Source organism: Schistocerca nitens, chromosome 4, assembly GCF_023898315.1.
Source record: "Schistocerca nitens isolate TAMUIC-IGC-003100 chromosome 4, iqSchNite1.1, whole genome shotgun sequence".
In the NCBI taxonomy this organism is placed as follows: Eukaryota; Metazoa; Arthropoda; class Insecta; order Orthoptera; family Acrididae; genus Schistocerca; species Schistocerca nitens.
This window is the reverse complement of record NC_064617.1, coordinates 380,774,206-380,794,490: the sequence shown is the minus strand read 5'-3', so window position 1 is coordinate 380,794,490 and position 20,285 is coordinate 380,774,206. Positions and strand designations below refer to the sequence as shown.

The window sequence follows — 20,285 nt, the reverse complement described above, 5'->3', positions numbered from 1 at the left end:
ACAGTTAAAAGCGGACAAGTTAATAAAATGTGCACCACCATCAAAACCGCCCCACAGCGACAGAGGGGCGGGTCCTCACGACGCAATAAATAACTGTGAGACAGTCGGGTGTGGCCAATGCGGAGCCGACAAAGAACAACTGAATCTCTGCTAGTGGCTCGCATGGATGACTGCCACACACGCGTCGACACCTTGAGAGAACAGAGTTAGTTTGGCGTGGGCAGATTGCGCCATTCAGTGTCCCAAAGCGAGAGAACTTCGCGGCGGAAGACTGCCCGCAAATCAGTCTCCGGGAGGCCAATGTCCAGGGTGGGTTCAGTGGTGGCCTGTTTGGCCAGGCGGTCAACATTCTCATTGCCCGGGATACTGACGTGACCGGGGGTCCACACGAAGACCACAGAGCGGCCACAACGCGCAAGAGTATGCAGGGACTCATGGATAGCCATCACCAGACGAGAACGAGGAAAACACTGGTCGAGAGCTCGTAAACCGCTCAGGGAATCGCTACAGATAACGAAGGACTCACCTGAGCAGGAGCGGATATACTCTAGGGCACGAAAGATGGCGACCAGCTCAGCAGTGTAAACGCTGCTGCCATCCGGCAAGGAACGTTGTTCGGAATGGTCCCCTAGAGTTAGCGCATACCCGACACGACCAGCAACCATCGAACCGTCGGTGTAAACAATGCCAGAGCCCTGATACGTGGCCAGGATGGAATAAAAGCGGCGGCGGAAGGCCTCTGGAGGGACCGAGTCCTTCGAGCCCTGTGCCAAGTCGAGCCGAAGGCAAGGGCGAGGAACACACCACGGGGGTGTACGCAGAGGCGCCCGGAAAGGAGGTGGAACAGGGAAAAACCCAAGCCCGCAGAGAAGCTCTTTGACGCGGACCGCTATTGTACAACCAGAGCGGGGCCGACGTTCTGGCAGACGGACGACCGATCGCGGGAACAGGAGACGATAGTTAGGATGCCCGGGCAAGCTTAGAACATGGGCAGCATAAGCGGCCAGCAAACGTTGGCGTCGGAACCGCAGTGGAGGTACACCTGCCTCCACTAGTAAGCTGTCCACAGGGCTGGTGCGGAAAGCACCAGTGGCAAGGCGTATCCCGCTGTGGAGAATGGGGTCCAGCACCCGCAACGCAGATGGGGACGCTGAACCATAAGCCAGGCTCCCATAATCCAGACGGGACTGGATTAACGCCTGGTAGAGCCGCAACAGGGTAGAGCGGTCGGTGCCCCAGCGGGTGTGGCTCAAACATCGCAGAGCATTGAGATGCCGCCAACACGCCTGTTTGAGCTGCCGGATATGAGGCAGCCAAGTCAACCGGACATCGAAAACCACCCCCAAAAACCTGTGGGTCTCCACCACAGCAAGCAGTTCGTCGGCAAGATAAAGCCGCGGCTCAGGATGGACTGTTCGGCGCCGGCAGAAATGCATTACGCGGGTCTTGGCTGCCGAAAACTGAAACCCATGCGCGACAGCCCAAGACTGCGCCTTACGGATAGCGCCTTGTAGCTGACGTTCAACAGCTGCAACGCCAGTAGAGCTGTAGTAAAGGCAAAAGTCGTCAGCATACAGGGAAGCGGAGACAGAATTTCCCACGGCTGTAGCAAGCCCGTTAATGGCTATTAAAAACAGACAGACACTTAAAACAGAACCCTGTGGCACACCGTTCTCCTGGACGTGGGAGGAACTATACGAGGCCGCGACTTGCACGCGGAAGGTACAACACGACAGAAAATTGCGGATAAAAATCGGCAGAGGACCCCGAAGACCCCATCCATGAAGCGTAGAAAGGATGTGATGACGCCATGTCGTATCGTACGCCTTCCGCATGTCGAAAAAGACAGCGACCAGGTGCTGACGGCGGGCAAAGGCAGTACAGATGGCCGACTCCAGGCTCACCAGATTGTCGGTGGCGGAGCGGCCTTTACGGAACCCACCCTGAGACGGAGCCAGAAGGCCCCGAGACTCCAGTACCCAATTCAAGCGCCGGCTCACCATCCGTTCAAGCAACTTGCAAAGAACGTTGGTGAGGCTAATGGGACGGTATCTGTCCACCTCCAGAGGGTTCTTTCCAGGTTTCAAAACGGGGATGACAATGCCTTCCCGCCATTGCGACGGAAACTCCCCCTCGACCCAAAGACGGTTGTAAAGATCGAGAAGGCGCCGCTGGCAGTCCACCGAGAGGTGTTTCAGCATCTGACAGTGGATGCCATCCGGCCCAGGAGCGGTATCAGGGCAAGCAGCTAGGGCACTGCGAAATTCCCACTCACTAAATGGAGCATTGTAAGGTTCTGGGTGGTTGGTGCGAAACGAAAGGCTCCGACGTTCCATCCGCTCTTTAATGGAGCGGAAGGCCTGGGGGTAATTCGCAGAAGCGGAACTCATAGCAAAATGCTCTGCTAAGCGATTTGCAAAGACGTCGGAGTCAGTACAAACTGCTCCATTCAGTGAGAGCGCAGGGACGCTGACTGGTGGCCGATAGCCGTAGACGCGTCGAATCCTGGCCCAGACCTGCGATGGAGTGACATGGAGGCCAATGGTGGACACATACCGCTCCCAGCACTCCTTCTTGCCTTGGCGGATAAGGAGGCGGGCCCGCGCACGCAGCCGTTTGAAGGCGATAAGGTGGTCTATGGAGGGATGTAGCTTGTGACGCTGGAGCGCCCGCCGGCGATCTTTAATCGCTTCAGTGATCTCAGGCGACCACCAAGGCACAGCCTGCCGCCGAGGGGACCCAGAAGAACGGGGAATGGCAGAGTCGGCGGCAGTAACGATGCCGGTGGTGACCGATTGAACCACCGCATTAATGTCATCAGTAGAGAGAGGCTCAAAAGCGGCAGTGGAGGAGAACAAGTCCCAGTCAGCCTTATTCATAGCCCATCTGCTAGGGCGCCCAGAAGAGTGACGCTGTGGTAGTGACAAAAAGATCGGAAAGTGGTCACTACCACACAGGTCGTCATGCACACTCCATTGGACAGACGGTAAGAGGCTATGGCTACAGATTGAAAGGTCAATGGCAGAGTAGGTGCCATGCGCCACACTGAAGTGTATGAAGGCACCATCATTTAACAGCGAGAGATCGAGCTGCGACAATAAATGCTCAACGATGGCGCCTCGACCTGTTGCCACTGACCCACCCCACAGAGGGTTATGGGCGTTGAAGTCGCCCAATAGCAAGAAAGGTGGCGGCAATTGGGCGACCAGTGCAGCCAGGACATGCTGCGAGACATCACCATCCGGTGGAATGTAAACACTGCAGACGGTAACAGCCTGTGGCGTCCACACGCGTACAGCGAGAGCCTCTAAAGGCGTCTGGAGAGGGACAGACTCTCTGTGCAGAGTGTGAAGGACATATATGCAGACGCCACCAGACACCCTTTCATAAGCTGCTCGGTTCTTATAATAACCTCGATAGCCACGGAGGGCGGGGGTTCACATTGCTGGAAACCAAGTTTCCTGGAGAGCAATGCAGAAGAAAGGGTGAAGGCTGATAAGTTGGCGGAGCTCAGCTAGATGGTGGAAGAAACCGCTGCAGTTCCACTGGAGGATGGTATTGGCCATGGCTGGGAAAGGCGTGACGGGACTGGGAAGGCAGATTACGCCGCCGGGTCACCTGCTGCCTCCGATTGAGCACCCACGCTAGTGCTATTCATGGCGTCTGAGGGACCGGCGAGATCGAGGTCCTCAGCGGACGCCAGAATCTCCACCTCGTCCTCAGACGCAGAGCTGGAAGGTTGCGGTGGGGTGGCTGCCACCGCGAGTTCCTTGGGCTTAGAGCTCTTCTTCTTTGGTTTCTCGCGCTGCTCCTGGGGTTTAACTGGCTGGGAGGGCTTCACCGATTCAGTCACCGGGACTGAGGAGGATCGTGAAGCCCTTCGACCAGCTGATTGTGGGCACTTACGCCACTGTCTGTCGTCAGCCTTCCCGCTGGTGGAAACCTGGGAAGGGAGGGACCCAAGGGACCCCTTGCGAGCGTGAGAAGCCGAAGAAGTTGGACACTTCTCCGGCTTAGAAGCAGGGACGGACGTCCGTGATGGGGGGGATGGTGTTGCCCCTGAGGTAGGTGGCGCAGGAGCAACCCGGTGGGTAGAGCCCCCCACTGGCAAGGGGGCAGGAGGAGTTGTACCACTTAGCGATACGGCCGGAAGTCGCGAAACTGATGGGGCGAGCACAGGTGTTGTAGCAGCGGCATAGGAAGATGTCATTCTCACTGGATGTAATCGGTCGTATTTCCTTTTGGCCTCAGTATAAGTCAGTCTGTCCAGGGTCTTATATTCCATGATTTTGCGCTCTTTCTGGAATATGCTGCAGTCTGGCGAGCAAGGTGAATGGTGCTCCCCGCAGTTGACGCAGATGGGAGGCGGGGCACATGGAGTATCGGGATGAGATGGGCGTCCGCAATCTCGACATGTGAGGCTGGAAGTGCAGCGGGAAGACATATGGCCGAACTTCCAGCACTTGAAGCACCGCATCGGGGGAGGGATATAGGGCTTGACGTCACATCGGTAGACCATCACCTTGACCTTTTCCGGTAACGTATCACCCGCGAAGGCCAAGATGAAGGCACCGGTAGCAACCTGATTGTCCGTCGGACCCCGATGAACGCGCCGGACGAAATGAACACCTCTACGTTCTAAGTTGGCGCGCAGCTCGTCATCAGACTGCAAAAGGAGGTCCCTATGGAAAATAACACCCTGGACCATATTTAAACTCTTATGCGGTTGGATCGTAACAGCAACATCCCCCAACTTGTCACAAGCAAGTAACTGCCATGACTGGGCAGAGGATGTCGTTTGTATCAGGACCGAACCAGAGCGCATTTTTGACAAACCCTCCACCTCCCCAAACTTGTCCTCTAAATGCTCGACGAAGAACTGAGGCTTTGTGGAGAGAAAAGACTCCCCATCAGCTCTCGTACAAACTAAGAATCGGGGCGAATATCTGCTACTGCCATTCTGAGATTTACGTTCCTCCCACGGCGTGGCCAGAGAGGGGAACGTTTTCGGATTGTACTTTTCAGCATTAAATTGAGCCCGAGAACGCTTAGAGACTGCTGGCGGCTGGCCGCCAGCGAGAGATGATGTACCACGCTTCATTGCGGGTCATCCGCCCTGATGACACCTACTCCGACCAAGGGCCCTCCCCACGGGCGCCACCCAGCCGCAGCAATAGCCACCTGGCAGGACGGCCATTGCCGGGAGTCCTGATGCCCCAAGGAGATGGGCATCTACTCCTTGGCATACGTGGGGAGTGAACGGCGCAGGCATCAGTAGAGCGATCCCTGTGTTGTCAGGGGGCTACAACCAAGAGGGTACATGGCGGCCCCACCACAACGGGCTGGCTACCGTGCTGAATCTTAGGTGCAAAACTGTCCAAGGTCGTCGTCGCAGTTAAAAGAAACACTGCAGAGTGCAGCGTGGGAATCGCACCCAGGGACGTATCCTCGCCCAAGAGATGGAAAACGAGCGGGACACCAGTGCAACGACGAAAAAGCCGGCTAAAGGTCTCAACGCACGGCGGATACAGTGCACCATGTAAGGCGCCCTTCCCCAATTGGCTCGCTCTTCGGAATAATTTAGAAAGATGGAGGTCGAACCCGAGAGGGGACCATCACATAAGGCCGAAACGTTTGAGACTCCTTTTAGTCGCCTCTTACGACAGGCAGGAATACCGCGGGCCTATTCTAACCCCCGAACCCGCAGGGGGGACTCCCCTTATGGAGGGGGCCCCACAGTCACAGCAGAGGGAATCAGTGGTGTAGCAGTAAGACGTGTCCAAACCGTAAGCATTTAAAGCATCTCATCGGTGGTGGAATATAAGGTTTTACATCACACCAATACACCTTACCTTGACCTTCTCTGGGAGGACATCCCCCTCGAAGGCGAGGATAAAGGCGCCAATAGCAGTGCGATTGTTTGGAGGGCCTCATTGCACACGACGGATAAAACAAACCCCTTGCCACTCAAGGTTAGCACAGAGCTCCTCGTCAGTTTGGAGAAGAAGATCTTGGTGGAAAATAATGCCCTGTACCGAATTCAAAGATTGGTGGGGCGTGACGGAGACTGGTACCGAGTTCAAAGATTGGTGGAGCGTGACGGAGACTGGTACGTCACCGAGACGGTCACAAGCACACAGGGCGTCAGATTGGGCAGCAGATGATGTCTTTAGGAGCAAAGCACAGGACCACATTTTACTCATCAATTCCACTTTGCCATTCTTGTCTTCAATCATCTCCACGAAAAACAAAGGCTTTGTCATGGCAAAACTTCCGCCATCCGTCCTGGTAAAAACCAGGTACCGAGGGAAAGGTTTCAACTCAAGCCGGCGAGCTTGACCCTCCTCCCAGGGGGTGACCATGGAGGGGAAGGCCAAAGGATCAAAAGGAGTGTCACGTCTGCTACCACTCTTAGAAACGGACACTGAATGGCCAGGATGGTGAAGCTTTTGTCGCTTCATGCGCAAGGTATCCGCCCTAGTACCACCCACTCCTATCAGGGGCTTTCTCCATGGGCGCCACCCAGCCACAGCAAGGGCTATCTGGCATGGCAGCCATTGCCAGGAGTTCTGATGCTCCAAAGTGATGAGCATTGGCTCTTGGGTATACACAAGGTGTTAACAGCTCAGGTACGAGCAGTGTGATCCCTGTGGTTTCAGGGGGCTCAGCCAAGTGGGTACTTAACAGCCCCACCACACAGACTGACTACCATGCTGGTGACTTAGCAGGGGGGGGGGGGGCAGGGTGCAAACAGAAACAGGAGGGGAGGGGGAGAGGAATCTGCACCTTGGAAGCTAGGTGAGGAGTTCATCCCCAAATGGCTCACACTGAGTGAAAAATTTTGGAAATGGAGGTTAAACCCAAAGGGCACCAACAACGTTGAAAAGGAGATAGAAACAGCAAACTAAACAATAGCACAGACCAAAACAAAGCCAGGAGGCTAGCCAGGTTGACATAAAGAAGTCCACTAAGAGGGGGCAGGGACAAAGGAGCAAGGATAGGGAGGGAGAGGAACCAGGATGGTAATGCAGCCTGGAAAGGAAAGAAGACTGCAATAGCTCGCGGCCCCATGCACGCCACACACATACCCACAAAAGGACTGTGGGCCCCTTGGGGGCCACACCCTATCCGTGTTCCTCCAGAACTTCAACAACTTCTCCCCCATTTGCTTCACCTTGTCCTACTCAACCCAACAAACCACCTTCCTAGATGTTGACCATCTCAAAGATGGCTACATCAGTACCTCCATCCATATCAAACCAAATAACCACCAGCAATACCTCCACTTTGATAGCTGCCACCCACTCCATACCAAGAAGTCCCTTCCATACAGCATGGCCACCTGTGGTTGTCGGATCTGCAGTGACGAGCAGTCCCTCTCGAAATATACAGAGGGTCTCACTGAAGCCCTCAATTATCCTCCCAACTTTGTACAAAAACAAATCTCCTGTGCCTTATCTTTCCAGTCTCCTACCACCTCCACCGAACCTACACAATATACTTGTCCATCCCTACACAACTCCTGCTCCTAGCCCCTTACCTAATGGCTCATACCCCTGTAGTAGGCCTGTCCTACACATCCTCTCACTACTGCCTACTCCAGTCCAATCACAAGAATCAACTATCCCATGAAAGGCAGGGCTACCTGTGAAACCAACCATTCTTTGTGTGTTGTCTGTATTACTTAATGTGTACTAAAATTGTGTTTCACAGGCACGGCCCTTGTGACAGTGCAGCTAATTTGTGAGGACAAAGTTTTACTTGCAATATTTATTCACTCTTCTCACAATTGTTTGGAACCAAAATATCCAAGAGACACCACTTTAAATATTATTTTCACCATGAAATAAACTCAAGCACATAATATATTAGTAACAATGAGTGAACAAAAGTTAACTACAAATGAGTGTTCCAGAAACTAGTTTTTACCTTGTCCATTTTCCTTGGTTGATTCTCCCAAGCATCTCAATAATTCTGAGGATGTGTTGTCTACTCAAAGTAACCATATGTTAAAAAAATTAATTAATTAAAGTGCCAAAAATGCTTCCAATGAACAATATACTACTCCTTCTGAATATCGAGAGAACTACATTGCATTAACTTAGGATAAACGTATACTTAAGTGGAACTGTGCTGTTTCTCCTTCACGCACCTTCACTCCTGCGAAGATATGGTCACACACTGCATTAACAGTTAACTTTCTTTCCAGGACGAAACAATATATTTAATAAACTAAATCCTGGTTGTACAATTTTGTTTGTTTCATGCATGTTATGGTATTCTGAATTACTGCCCCTAAGCTGGGCCACAATCCAACTACCCATCAGTCAGCTGATGAAACTTGAGGCCTCATCCCTCTGTAAACATGCACAAGAACTGCAGAAATAGTGAAACAAATTCCAGACTGGAGCATCCTGTCCACACGTTTTGCTGGTTTCCTGTGGACCATTGGACAAATGTCGGGACGTGGGCCAGACCAGCACAAATATGAACTAAGCCATCAGTCCCATGGGTTGCAATATAATGAGATTTAAATCTTATCTCAATGTTGCCTAAACAAAACAAAAATTGTAAGGAGAAAATTAGTCGATGTTCCTTGAATGATGTAATGGTAATTCAACACACATATAAATTTTACTGAAGATTAAATTACTGCACCAGAACTACGCTGATCAAACATGATCAGTATTATTATACATAGACATACATTACAACTATGTAGTGGATGTATGAAAGTAAATAATTATTCTTTCAATTGGTTATTCAGCTAGGTACACTGCAATGACAAACACTTGCAACATCATTGCCCATTTATTTGTGGAAAGCCACAGACTAGCCTGTAGGACGAATGATGTGAAATGAAGCGATTATTAAATTATTTAATTTGGTAGATAAAAAATCTATTCACCAAGTGGCAGCAGCACACACACATAAAAGACAGTTGTAACAGACAATCCTTCGGAGCCAGTGGCTCCTTCTTCAGGCAGAAGGGTTGAAGGGGAAAGAAGAGATGTGAAGGAAAAGGACTGGAGAGGTCTAGGAAATGGGGTAGATTTTGGGAAAGTCAACCAGAACCGTGGTCAATCAGTCTTTCCTTCTCATCCTGTACGGTAAATCTCCCCTGACCCGCAGTTCTGGGTGACTTTCCCAAAATCTACCCCTTTTCCTAGACCTCCTCAGTCTTTTTCCTTCACCCCTCCTCCTTCTCCTTCAACCCTTCTGCCTGAAGAAAGAGCCACTGGCTCCAAAAGCACGCCAGTTAAAACCATCTTTTAAGTGTGTGTTCTGCCGCTGCTTGGTGAGTTGATTTTTTATCTATCAAATTAAATAATTTTGTCAATAATTGATTGTTTTTGTTACAACAATTATTATGTATGATGTGACTAATTTTTAGTTTATTGCACTTCTCTCTTGAATACTAGGGTAACTGCAAGACTAATAAACTCTTTAACATTTGTATGTGATTTTTATTAAAATTTCTATTAATGTGGGAACTCACAGACTTATTTTGTGATACAAGTGGTATAAAATTAAGTAATGACTCCATCAATAATACTACATATGGGAAGTGTAGCAACCATCACTATTTTCACTGTAATTTTGTGTAAATTTTTACTTAAGTAATATTAATTGATGGCAAAGAAGTCACTGTGCCTCTGTAAAGATAATATTAAATCACTGATGCGAGTCTGTCATCTAGCACTTGTTTTACAATATGATTGCATTTCTGTAGTCATTTACTCTTCTGGTCTGAGTTTTGTACAAGCAGAATACAAATTTCGACTGCTTCCATATCAGCATGTACTAGTGTACTTATGGACAAGGTAAAAACTAGTTTCTGGAACACTCATTTGTAGTTAACTTTTGTTCACTCGTTGTTACTAATATATTATGTGCTTAAGTTTATTTCATGGTGAAAATAATATTTAAAGTGGTGTGTCTTGGCTATTTTGGTTCCAAGCAATTGTGAGAAGAGTGAATAAATATTGCAAGTAAAACTTTGTCCTCACAAATTAGCTGCACTGTCACAAGGGCCGTGCCTGAGAACACAATTTTAGTACACATTAAGTAATACAGACAATAACACACAAAGAATAGCCAGAACTCCACCAGTGACAGCACTGCCATGGCCCCCCACTGAGTCCCACAGCAATGCTGCTCAGTCATTGGTGGAGTACTTGTTATTCTTCATGTTCTACTGTCTCTGTTAACCTGTATAAGTAAAACAAATATCATACTAGACTAATCTGGTGTCACTCTATTAAATGAGCAAGTAAAATTCTGCTTTAAAAAATCATTTTGCTTGTAATGAGAAACAACACGACACTTTGCATCAACACTGGGCATCACACGAAATACATTAAAAGTGGTATTTCTTTGGGATGAGAAACAAAACTGCAAACATCTGCTGAAATGTCACACACAATATGCCTCATAACCCATCGGAGGGGTACCTGGTGCAATACATTCATGGGACACCACAGACATACGACCTGAAGATAGACAACACTGCCCGAAACTGGCTATTTTGAAATAAACAGTGATTGCCAGATAGAAAATAAGCCTATGTTGTACAATAATAATAGCTACCGAATTACAAATCAGTAAAGAACTTAAATCAGCTTCACAACTACTGTCACCATTCACAGCTGCAAACAAACAGCTGTGCATTCAATGTTATTTGAGAACTGTCAGCAGTTATTCCATCAAAATACTATTAAGTTTCAGAAATATATTACATTAGTACTATCAAACAATTAATGAAACAATCCATACGGTAATTTTTAACAATATAAAACCCAACATTTTAATAAATCAAGTGCAGTAATTATGAACTATGTTGCAGTTCACAGCATGGTTAACTACATCCCATGACTCAACATGCATTTGACTGGTTACAACAGTGACTCATCAAGTGAATTCTGTCAATTGAGGTTACAGTATTCCAGACCTCAGAGTGTTTGTACATTCTTAATCAATAAGATAGTCTGTGTTATTCATTCCTCCATTTCCCTCTATGCACTGAAGCTCTACTGTAATTGTTGAATCATTCAGTCTCTCAAACTTTCTTTAGAATACATAAACAACCGCTTTTCTCACTGTGATAGGACTGGCATCAACAATACAGCAATGTCTTATTGTTAAGGAAAGTATAAGTAGAGACAAGTCTCCAAACGAAACAGCAACTGCAAGTACACAGTCTAAGGAAATTCAACACCTACAATCATGATCTCTACAAAAGCAACAGCAGCTCATAAGTATCTTACCAGAAAGGTAAATTGCAGAATCTACAGATGATTCAAACACAAAGCGTATGTGGCAAAAATTCTTCTTGCTGAGTCTCACAGTCGTCATCTCACCACAGCGCTCAAATATTTCACGGATTATTTCCTCTGAAAAAGTACATAATTATATTCTTTAGTTACGGAATATACTTGCACAAGTCTTACACTGAGAAATACTATAACTACCTGTTGTATTTTCTGGAAGTCCACCAACAAATATTGTTCGGCAACCAGGTGGTCGTTCCCGAGTTGTCGGGGGAGGAGCATTTGGATTTGGTGGGAACAATGTGCAGGATTTGCAGTGAATAATCTCCTTCACAACTGGTGTTGTGGTAATAATGCCTGGATCTGGAGGCATAACTGAACCATCAGGGCCCATGATTGTGCCGTCAGGCATCATCCCACTCATCATGCCATACTACAACAAGAATAATTTCAAATCATGTTAACAATAGTGTAAACTACAGAAAAAGCATCATTGTATGTTCAGTCATGGATAAGCTAGGCTGCACATTCTTGTATCAATTGTCTGTAAAACTATATAATAGTTTTGCAGAATACATACATCATTAAACTGTTACAGCTGTATTTGTCCACACTTGCCCAGCAAAATATTATTGAGTTGCACAGTGTAATGGCAGTCATCTTGCCAGTAACTAACACAATATTCATATACTGTGGTGCCAACACTGGCCATGGCCGTAACACTGAAATCATAGCACTGCAAAATTTTGTTGCCTGTCAGGTGGTGATTAGTGGCCAAAGAATATCTCTATTCAACAGCACTGAAATGTTAATTTTTGGAGTTATGTGCAAAAATGACCTGTGGTTATTAAAAAAAATGTGAACTGCTGAGATATTTTGAAGTTATATCTTATCTGTTGACGTAGAAGAGAGAATTTTGGGAAATGTAGAAACAAGTGTGATGCTTTCACTAGGTATAGTTTCTCACCAGATTGCTATGTTTAACTCACTAGTTTTACTATAAATGTGATCTAACTGAGAGTTAATGATACTCCTAAACTTCAAGAAAACTCATAACTGGAGATCATGCATTTTTATGCACCACGAATGAACTATGATCTCATCCCTGTCCTACGATGGAAATAAAATAATATTTCCATGACTATGCCACTCAGCATCTTCTCACACACTCTCCACACAACTTTGAGTAATTTTTGCCAGTAATTTGTTTCTAGTACGATCTACACTCTCCATGATGAAAGGCAACATAATACAAACAGATAACGAACCATTAGCATATCAGCTGAAGTAAGAAAAACTGCTGAACGATAATCACACTATTACATACAAAAGTCATACTGGAAAGTTTTAACGGGATGGAAAAAAAAAAAAAAAAAAAAAAAAAAAAAAACCACACACACAGATACATAATTCATGGCATTTAGAAACAGAATGAAATACACAGAACATGTAACGGAAAACCAGTAGTAGAAAGAATCGTGTAAACCACTGTGTCTGAAAAGAAGAACAGAAAATAGTCTCTGCTATTTTGGTGTTAAATCTTTCCTAAAATTTATTATTTTACCAAGTACCTTTTTTTATAAAGAATTAGAAACAATGGCATTTGGAGGGCATTAATCAAAGAGATTTTATTTAAAGTGCTTTCCACCAAATGCTTAACAGACTAGTGATTTTATTCAACAAAAATTATTTTCAAATACTTCCAGGTTTAGATTTCAAATTTCTCTACACCAATTTTTGCTGTAAGTGAAAACAAGTTTTCATAAACATAAATGAAAACTGAATTAGCTCAACATCATGTGTTAGTGACTGTCCAAGTTTATCTAGGACCGAGAATGAAATGTACAGGGCGTCCATAACTAAAAATTGAAATTTCAAAATGCTGTGGAAGATAACCGCTGCTCAAAATGATGTCCAATTTCAACAGCACATTACTGACGCAGGGGGAAATGTCATGGGACAAAAAAAATTTAATGAGAATTTTACAAATAGATGGTACTGTAAGCCTCTTAATGTAAATGGGGCCAGCTACCAATGACTGATGAATCACAATACGACAGCTATGGTTTGAGTTGCACGTTACACCGTCCATAGTGTTCAATGTGCATGGCTTCACAGGTTCGGCAGTCAATAGCTGTGGCACTGTTAGGTAAGCCCATCCACTAGGGCAAGGTCGCACCACATTGGATGGGAAAAATTGGTTTTTAATTGTCCTGAGGCCAAAAACCACTTAAGAAGCAAAATGACATCAGTTTTTAATTGTCCTGGAGCCAAACACAGCATAAAAGGCAAAAGACATTTTTAATGGTCCTGAGGCCAAAAAGGCATAAAAAGTAAAAAATCAGTTTCTAATTGCAGTAAAACTGGCGCAAGATATGTTCAGTATGCTGTCCAGCATTTTCTGCCACAAGTTAAAATCAAGAAACAGCATGTTCCACAACAGATACGAGTGTCTTGTGCAATGCATGCCTTCAGTTCAGCTACATTCATAACTGGAGCATTGAATACATCATGTTTCAGATAACCCCACAGCCACAGATTAAGATCAGGTGGTCAAGCTGTAGGGATTTGAAAATTCTAGCATTTCCGATGTGCCTCTGCAGCAGCCAATCTCTGGTTGCGCAATGTGCGGAGGAGCGCCATCTTGCATTAAAATGATTCCGCTCATCCATCCACGCTGTTGCGGGGCTGGAATAACATTGGTGTGCAATAGATTCTCACAGCATTTACTAGTGATGGTACATGTAAAAGGACTGCAGGACTCATCTCCTCAAAAATGATGGCCCTATGATAATGATGCCGTCAACCCACACCTTTGCAGAATGAAGTGGTACAGGTTGATGTTCATGCACATTTATCATTGCCCATATTCTGCAATTCTGCATATTCACACTTACTTGGAGATGGAAATGTGCTTCATCTGTTCACAGAATGTCCCATGGCCATTCGCTGTCCATGTCCTTGGGAGCCACACATTCCAGAGTGAATGTTTGTCTCACTGACAGGTCAGCAGGAATCAATTCCTGAATGTGAGTGATTTTGTGTAGATAGCAATGCAGGATGTGTCATAGGATTTTATGCACTGGGCTCACATGCATGTCTGACGTTCAGCCAATTCCCTGTGCACTGCGTGTTTGCACCCCACCACCCTTCAACTCTGTGGGCCCACCATCTTCGACAAACGTCAGATCAACTGCTTTCCTTCTTCTGTCACATTGCATTTCAAAATAACCTGCCTTTTCATATTTTGTAATCATTTTCTCCACACCTTTATCAGATATCAGACCAGTGCCTGTTTTCATACCCTTGAACATCCACAACTTCTGCAAAACTAGTGGTGCACAGTCACAATTCTTGTAAAAGAGCTTTCCCAGCAGTGCATGATCCTTCATGGTGACAGTCAGTCAGCCATGTTGGGCATCTCAGGTGCAAACTGAGGAACAGTCTTGCCTGCCTGCCTGCCTGCCTGCTCCCCCCCCCCCCCCCCCCCCCCGCCCCTCCACCCAACGTTTCCTCCTGTATCAATAATATGCTTGTTCAAATTTGGCATCATTTCTGCAGCATTTTGAAACTGGACCTTTAATTATGGACACTACACACTACACACACACACACACACACACACACACACACACACACACACACACACACACTGCTCAATGTAAATCTAACCTATGTATGTACACATTCTACACGACAGTAGCTGAGAAACATGGAAATGGGGGAAGCCTGATGTTTACCAAGACAAATGTGGAAAACCACAAATAAGCTCAGACAGGCCACAGCACGAGAGTGAGAATTGATAAGGGTGTGAGGGTTCAAATCTAGAAAGAAAGGTAAGAAGAAGATTACACTATAATACTGCAATGACATCACAGTCATTACAGCACTAACCTGAAATGAGCAAGGATGAGGATGGGTCAGCCATGACCTACTGAAAGGAATCATCCCACCATTTACCAAAATTTGTTTAGAGAAATGATTTAGGGAAACTACTGAGAATCTAAATATGGAAGACTGGACAGATCTGAAACTTGCTTATGCCTTAATAACTGTGTCACATTGCACAGTGGTCTTGCAGAATCCAAAAATTACTGACACTTATATATAAGACTACATTAATAATCATTCATGGAGTAAGTAGTACATTTTTCACTGCATTTAGGTGTCAAATTCTGAAATGAAAATTAACTTAATAAACTAGTGTTATTTGTAAAAAATGGAAGCTGCTTCACCACAAAAAAATCACTTTTGGATGATGAAGATTACCAGTAATATACATTTAACTCTCAAGTATGAAGGAGAAAACTTAATACCTCATGAAATGGGTAACAATGCCTACTAGGTGAAACTCAGTTGATATTAACAACAGATCCCCCCACCATCCCCCTTCTCACACAACAGACCACTGCTCTTTTTGTGTTACTGAACATTGATGCTTTTATCAAGCCATACTTTTGATACTGTTAAATATTGTGAAGCGAAAGAACTATTTTCACTTGACATTAGCATTAACAATATATTATTACCTGGCTCATCTGACCAATGCCCATCATCCCAGGATCAGCCATCATCCCACTACCCATCACATTCACTCCAACAACAGCTGGGTATCCCATGTGTCCCAACATTCCTGGCCAAACACCAGCAGCTGGGAGTCCAGATGTTGCTGTTGCAGCAGGTGTAGATGGTGAAGGCATTCCAGCTGTACCACTATTTGCTACTGGTTGTGACTGGGTGTGCTGAGTATCTTCTTGGCGGCCACCACGTTCTGAACGATCACGTTCTGGGCGATCCCCCCTGTCACGTTCACGGTCACGATCTCTGTCACGGTCTCTGTCTCTTTCACGATCTCCTCCACCACCACGGTCTCTCCGATCATTGCGATTTCTCCTGTCCCGATCCCTTCGAGGATCATTGACAGAAATGTTGATTCCATTTGCTCCAGTTGTACTAGTCCCAACTCCAGTACTGCTACTGCCACCTCCACTAACATTATTACTCTGATTTGAAGTGGAATCTTCACGGCTGCTTGTGGCTGCTGTGTTAACAGCGACATTTCTTTCTTCTCCTAAAAGATAAAAAAAAAGAAAAACACATATTGACTTTTATATTAAATTTAAATCTAAATTTTCAATTAGTGCTGAAAGCTTGTAAGGTAATGCCACATTACACAGCCATCAGTTGGCATTTGCGGCAAAAAAGTGCTATTATGCAGTGCAAATGATGCCAAACGCATAAAAATTATTCTAATGACATCTGGATAAGTACCAAAATTTAAAGTTTTCACTGAAAGACAGTGAGAAAACATTCAAGCTATTACATCAAACTGCAAGAGGGAAATGGTAGTCTTAAATTGCATACAAAATGAAAACAGAGAGTATTATAACAACATTTAATCAGTATTAGCTAATTTTATAAAGATGGTCAGAAATGATTTATGCAAAACTTGAGTGACCAAGTGGAGGTAATGAAATTTAAACAAAAAATAAAGTCATAATCTCATAGAAGGCTCAAACAACTACAATAGTACAGTATAACACAAAATATATGGTTTAATTTTGTAACCTGAAAGTTTGCCACAACATGTGGCAGGCATAGCAATAGCTAGATGTTTTATGGGGAAACTGTAATAAGAAAAAAATCAAACCTGCAGTCATGTCCCAGAATCCAAGTCAAAATTTGGTGGCATCATCTTCAAGAAGTTCAAGTTGCAAATATTATCTCAAAAGTGGAGTAAGCATATAAAGAGGAAACACATGCTTTTTTCTTTTCTTTTTCACACTAGACATGTCAACATTATCCTCCCAGCCCTTTCCATCCTGGCCCATATGATAATGAACATTCGGTTTTAAATTTGTTGTGGCTCAGCTATATCACTTTTCTGTGGAACTCCAGGCTGCAACAAGTGTGAGAGCTCCTGGCTTCCATTTGGCTGCTGTTTTGTTTAATACTGTTACCACCACAGCACAACAGATCATTTCAAACTTCTCTGAGAAAACAAACCATGCATCACTGAGATAAATACAATATGTTTTCCTACATTTCATTAGTTTAAGGCAATTTCTGCATAATTTTAGACTGAGAATGTTTAATTTAATTAAGGTGTCTAAACATACGCATGTAGTGCCAGCTGGATTTTATACATGTTAGTATATTTTGAGTAGCACTTTCATTCTAGTGAGTTCTTGAATAAATTATCACTATGAAACTTTTTTCAGTATTTTTACCTGATTCTACAGGTCATAATATATATAAATTGGTGCATATCACATCAGATAAGCCGGCTGGTCTCCCCCCATGAACCATGGACCTTGCTGTTGGTGGGGAGGCTTGCATGCCTCAACGATACAGATAGCCGTACCGTAGGTGCAACCACAACGGAGGGGTATCTGTTGAGAGGCCAGACAAACGTGTGGTTCCTGAAGAGGGGCACCAGCCTTTTCAGTAGTTGCAGGGGCAACAGTCTGGATCATTGACTGATCTGGCCTTGTAACACCAAAACGGCTTTGCTGTTGTGGTACCGCGAACGGCTGAAAGCAAGGGGAAACTACAGCCCTAATTTTTCCCGGGGGCATGCAGCTTTACTGTATGGATAAATGATGATGGCGTCCTCTTGGGTAAAATAGTCCCCCATTCGGATCTCCGGGCGGGGACTACTCAAGAGGACGTCGTTATCAGGAGAAAGAAAGCTGGCGTTCTACGGATCGGAGCGTGGAATGTCAGATCCCTTAATCAGGCAGGTAGGTTAGAAAATTTAAAAAGGGAAATGGATAGGTTAAAGTTAGATAAAGTGGGAATTAGTGAAGTTCGGTGGCAGGAGGAACAAGACTTCTGGTCAGGTGAATACAGGGTTATAAATACAAAATCAAATAGGGGTAATGCAGGAGTACGCTTAATAATGAATAAAAAAATAGGAGAGCGGGTAAGCTACTACAAACAGCATAGAGAACATATTACAGTGGCCAAGATAGACATGAAGCCCATGCCTACTACAGTAGTACAAGTTTATATGCCAACTAGCTCTGCAGATGACGAAGAAATTGAAGAAATGTATGATGAAATAAAATAAATTATTCAGATAGTGAAGGGAGGCGAAAATTTAATAGTCATGGGTGACTGGAATTCGGTAGTAGGAAAAGGGAGAGAAGGAAACATAGTAGGTGAATATGGATTGGGGGGTAAGAAATGAAAGAGGAAGCCGTCTGGTGGAATATTGCACAGAGCACAACTTAATCATAGCTAACACTTGGTTCACGAATCATAAAAGAAGGTTGTATACGTAGAAGAAGCCTAGAGATACTGACAGGTTTCAGGTAGATTATATAATGGTAAGACAGAGATTTAGGGACCAGGTTTTAAATTTTAGGACATTTCCAGGTGCAGATGTGGACTCTGACCACAATCTATTGGTTATGAACTATAGATTAAAACTGAAGAAATTGCAAAAATGTGGGAATTTAAGGAGATGGGACCTGGATAAACTGAAAGAACCAGAGGTTGTACAGAGCTTCAGGGACATCATAAAGGAAGAATTAACAGGAATGGGGGAAAGAAATACAGTAGAAGAAGAATGGGTAGCTCTGAGGGATGAAGTACTGAAGGCAGCAGAGGATCAACTAGGTAAAAAGACGAGGGCTAGTAGAAATCCTTGGGTAACAGAAGAAATATTGAATTTAATTGATGAAAGGAGAAAATATAAAAATGCAGTAAATGAAGCAGGCAAAAAGGAATACAAACATCTCAAAAATGAGATCGACAGGAAGTGCAAAATGGCTAAGCAGGTATGGCTAGAGGACAAATGTAAGAATGTAGAGGCTTATCTCACTAGGCGTAAGATAGATACTGCCTACAGGAAAATTAAAGAGACCTTTGGAGAAAAGAGAGCCACTTGTATGAATATCAAGAGCTCAGATGGAAACCCAGTTCTAAGCAATGAGGGGAAGGTGGAAGGAGTATATAGAGGCTCTATACAAGGGCGATGTACTTGAGGACAACATTATGGAAATGGAAGAGGATGTAGATCAAGATGAAATGGGAGATACGATACTGCGTGAAGAGTTTGACAGAGCACTGAAAGACCTAGGTTGAAACAAGGCCCCAGGAGTAGACAACATTCCATTAGAACTACTGACGGCCTTGGGAGAGCCAGTCCTGACAAAACTCTACCATCTGGTGAGCAAGATGTACGAGACAGGCGAAATACCCTCAGACTTCAAGAAGAATATAATAATTCCAATCCCAAAGAAAGCAGGTGTTGACAGATGTGAAAATTACCAAACTATCAGTTTAATAAGCCACATCTGCAAAATACTAATGCGAATTATTTACAGACGAATGGAAAAACTGGTAGAAGCCAACTTCGGGGAAGATCAGTTTGGATTCCTTAGAAATGTTGGAACATGTGATGCATTACTGACCTTAGGACTTACCTTAGAAGAAAGATTAAGGAAAGGCAAACCTACGTTTCTAGCATTTGTAGACTTAGAGAAAGCTTTTGACAACATTGACTGGAATACTCTCTTTCAAATTCTAAAGGTAGCAGGGGTAAAATACAGGGATCGAAAGGCTATTTACAATTTGTACAGAAACCAGATGGCAGTTATAAGAGCCGAGGGACATGAAAGGGAAGCAGTGGTTGGGAAGGAAGTGAGACAGGGTTGTAGCCTCTCCCCAATGTTATTCAATCTATATATTGAGCAAGCAGTAAAGGAAACAAAAGAAAAATTCTGAGTAGGTATTAAAACCCATGGAGAAGAAATAAGAACTTCAAGGTTCGCCGATGACATTGTAATTCTGTCAGAGACAGCAAAGGACTTGGAAGAGCAGTTGAACGGAATGGACAGTGTCTTGGAAGGAGGATGTAAGATGAACATCAACAAAAGCAAAACGAGGATAATGGAATGTAGTCGAATTAAGTTGGGTGATGCTGAGGGAATTAGATTAGGAAATGAGACACTTAAAGTAGTAAAGGAGTTTTGCTATTTGGGGAGCAAAATAATTGATGACGGTCGA

The 20,285-nt window shown here is 44.9% G+C and overlaps 1 protein-coding gene across 1 annotated transcript in view; it reads right to left on the bottom strand.

The window, feature by feature from the left end:
- Positions 1-20,285, bottom strand: part of LOC126251851 (ecto-NOX disulfide-thiol exchanger 2) — a 229,078-nt gene that overhangs the window by 160,058 nt on the left and 48,735 nt on the right. Inside the window, exons 3-5 of the mRNA XM_049952526.1 lie at positions 15,800-16,341; positions 11,472-11,703; positions 11,268-11,393 (exon numbers count right to left, since the gene is read on the bottom strand). Coding sequence (XP_049808483.1) covers positions 11,268-11,393; positions 11,472-11,703; positions 15,800-16,341 — 900 coding nt within the window. The remainder of the gene's footprint in view (positions 1-11,267; positions 11,394-11,471; positions 11,704-15,799; positions 16,342-20,285) is intronic.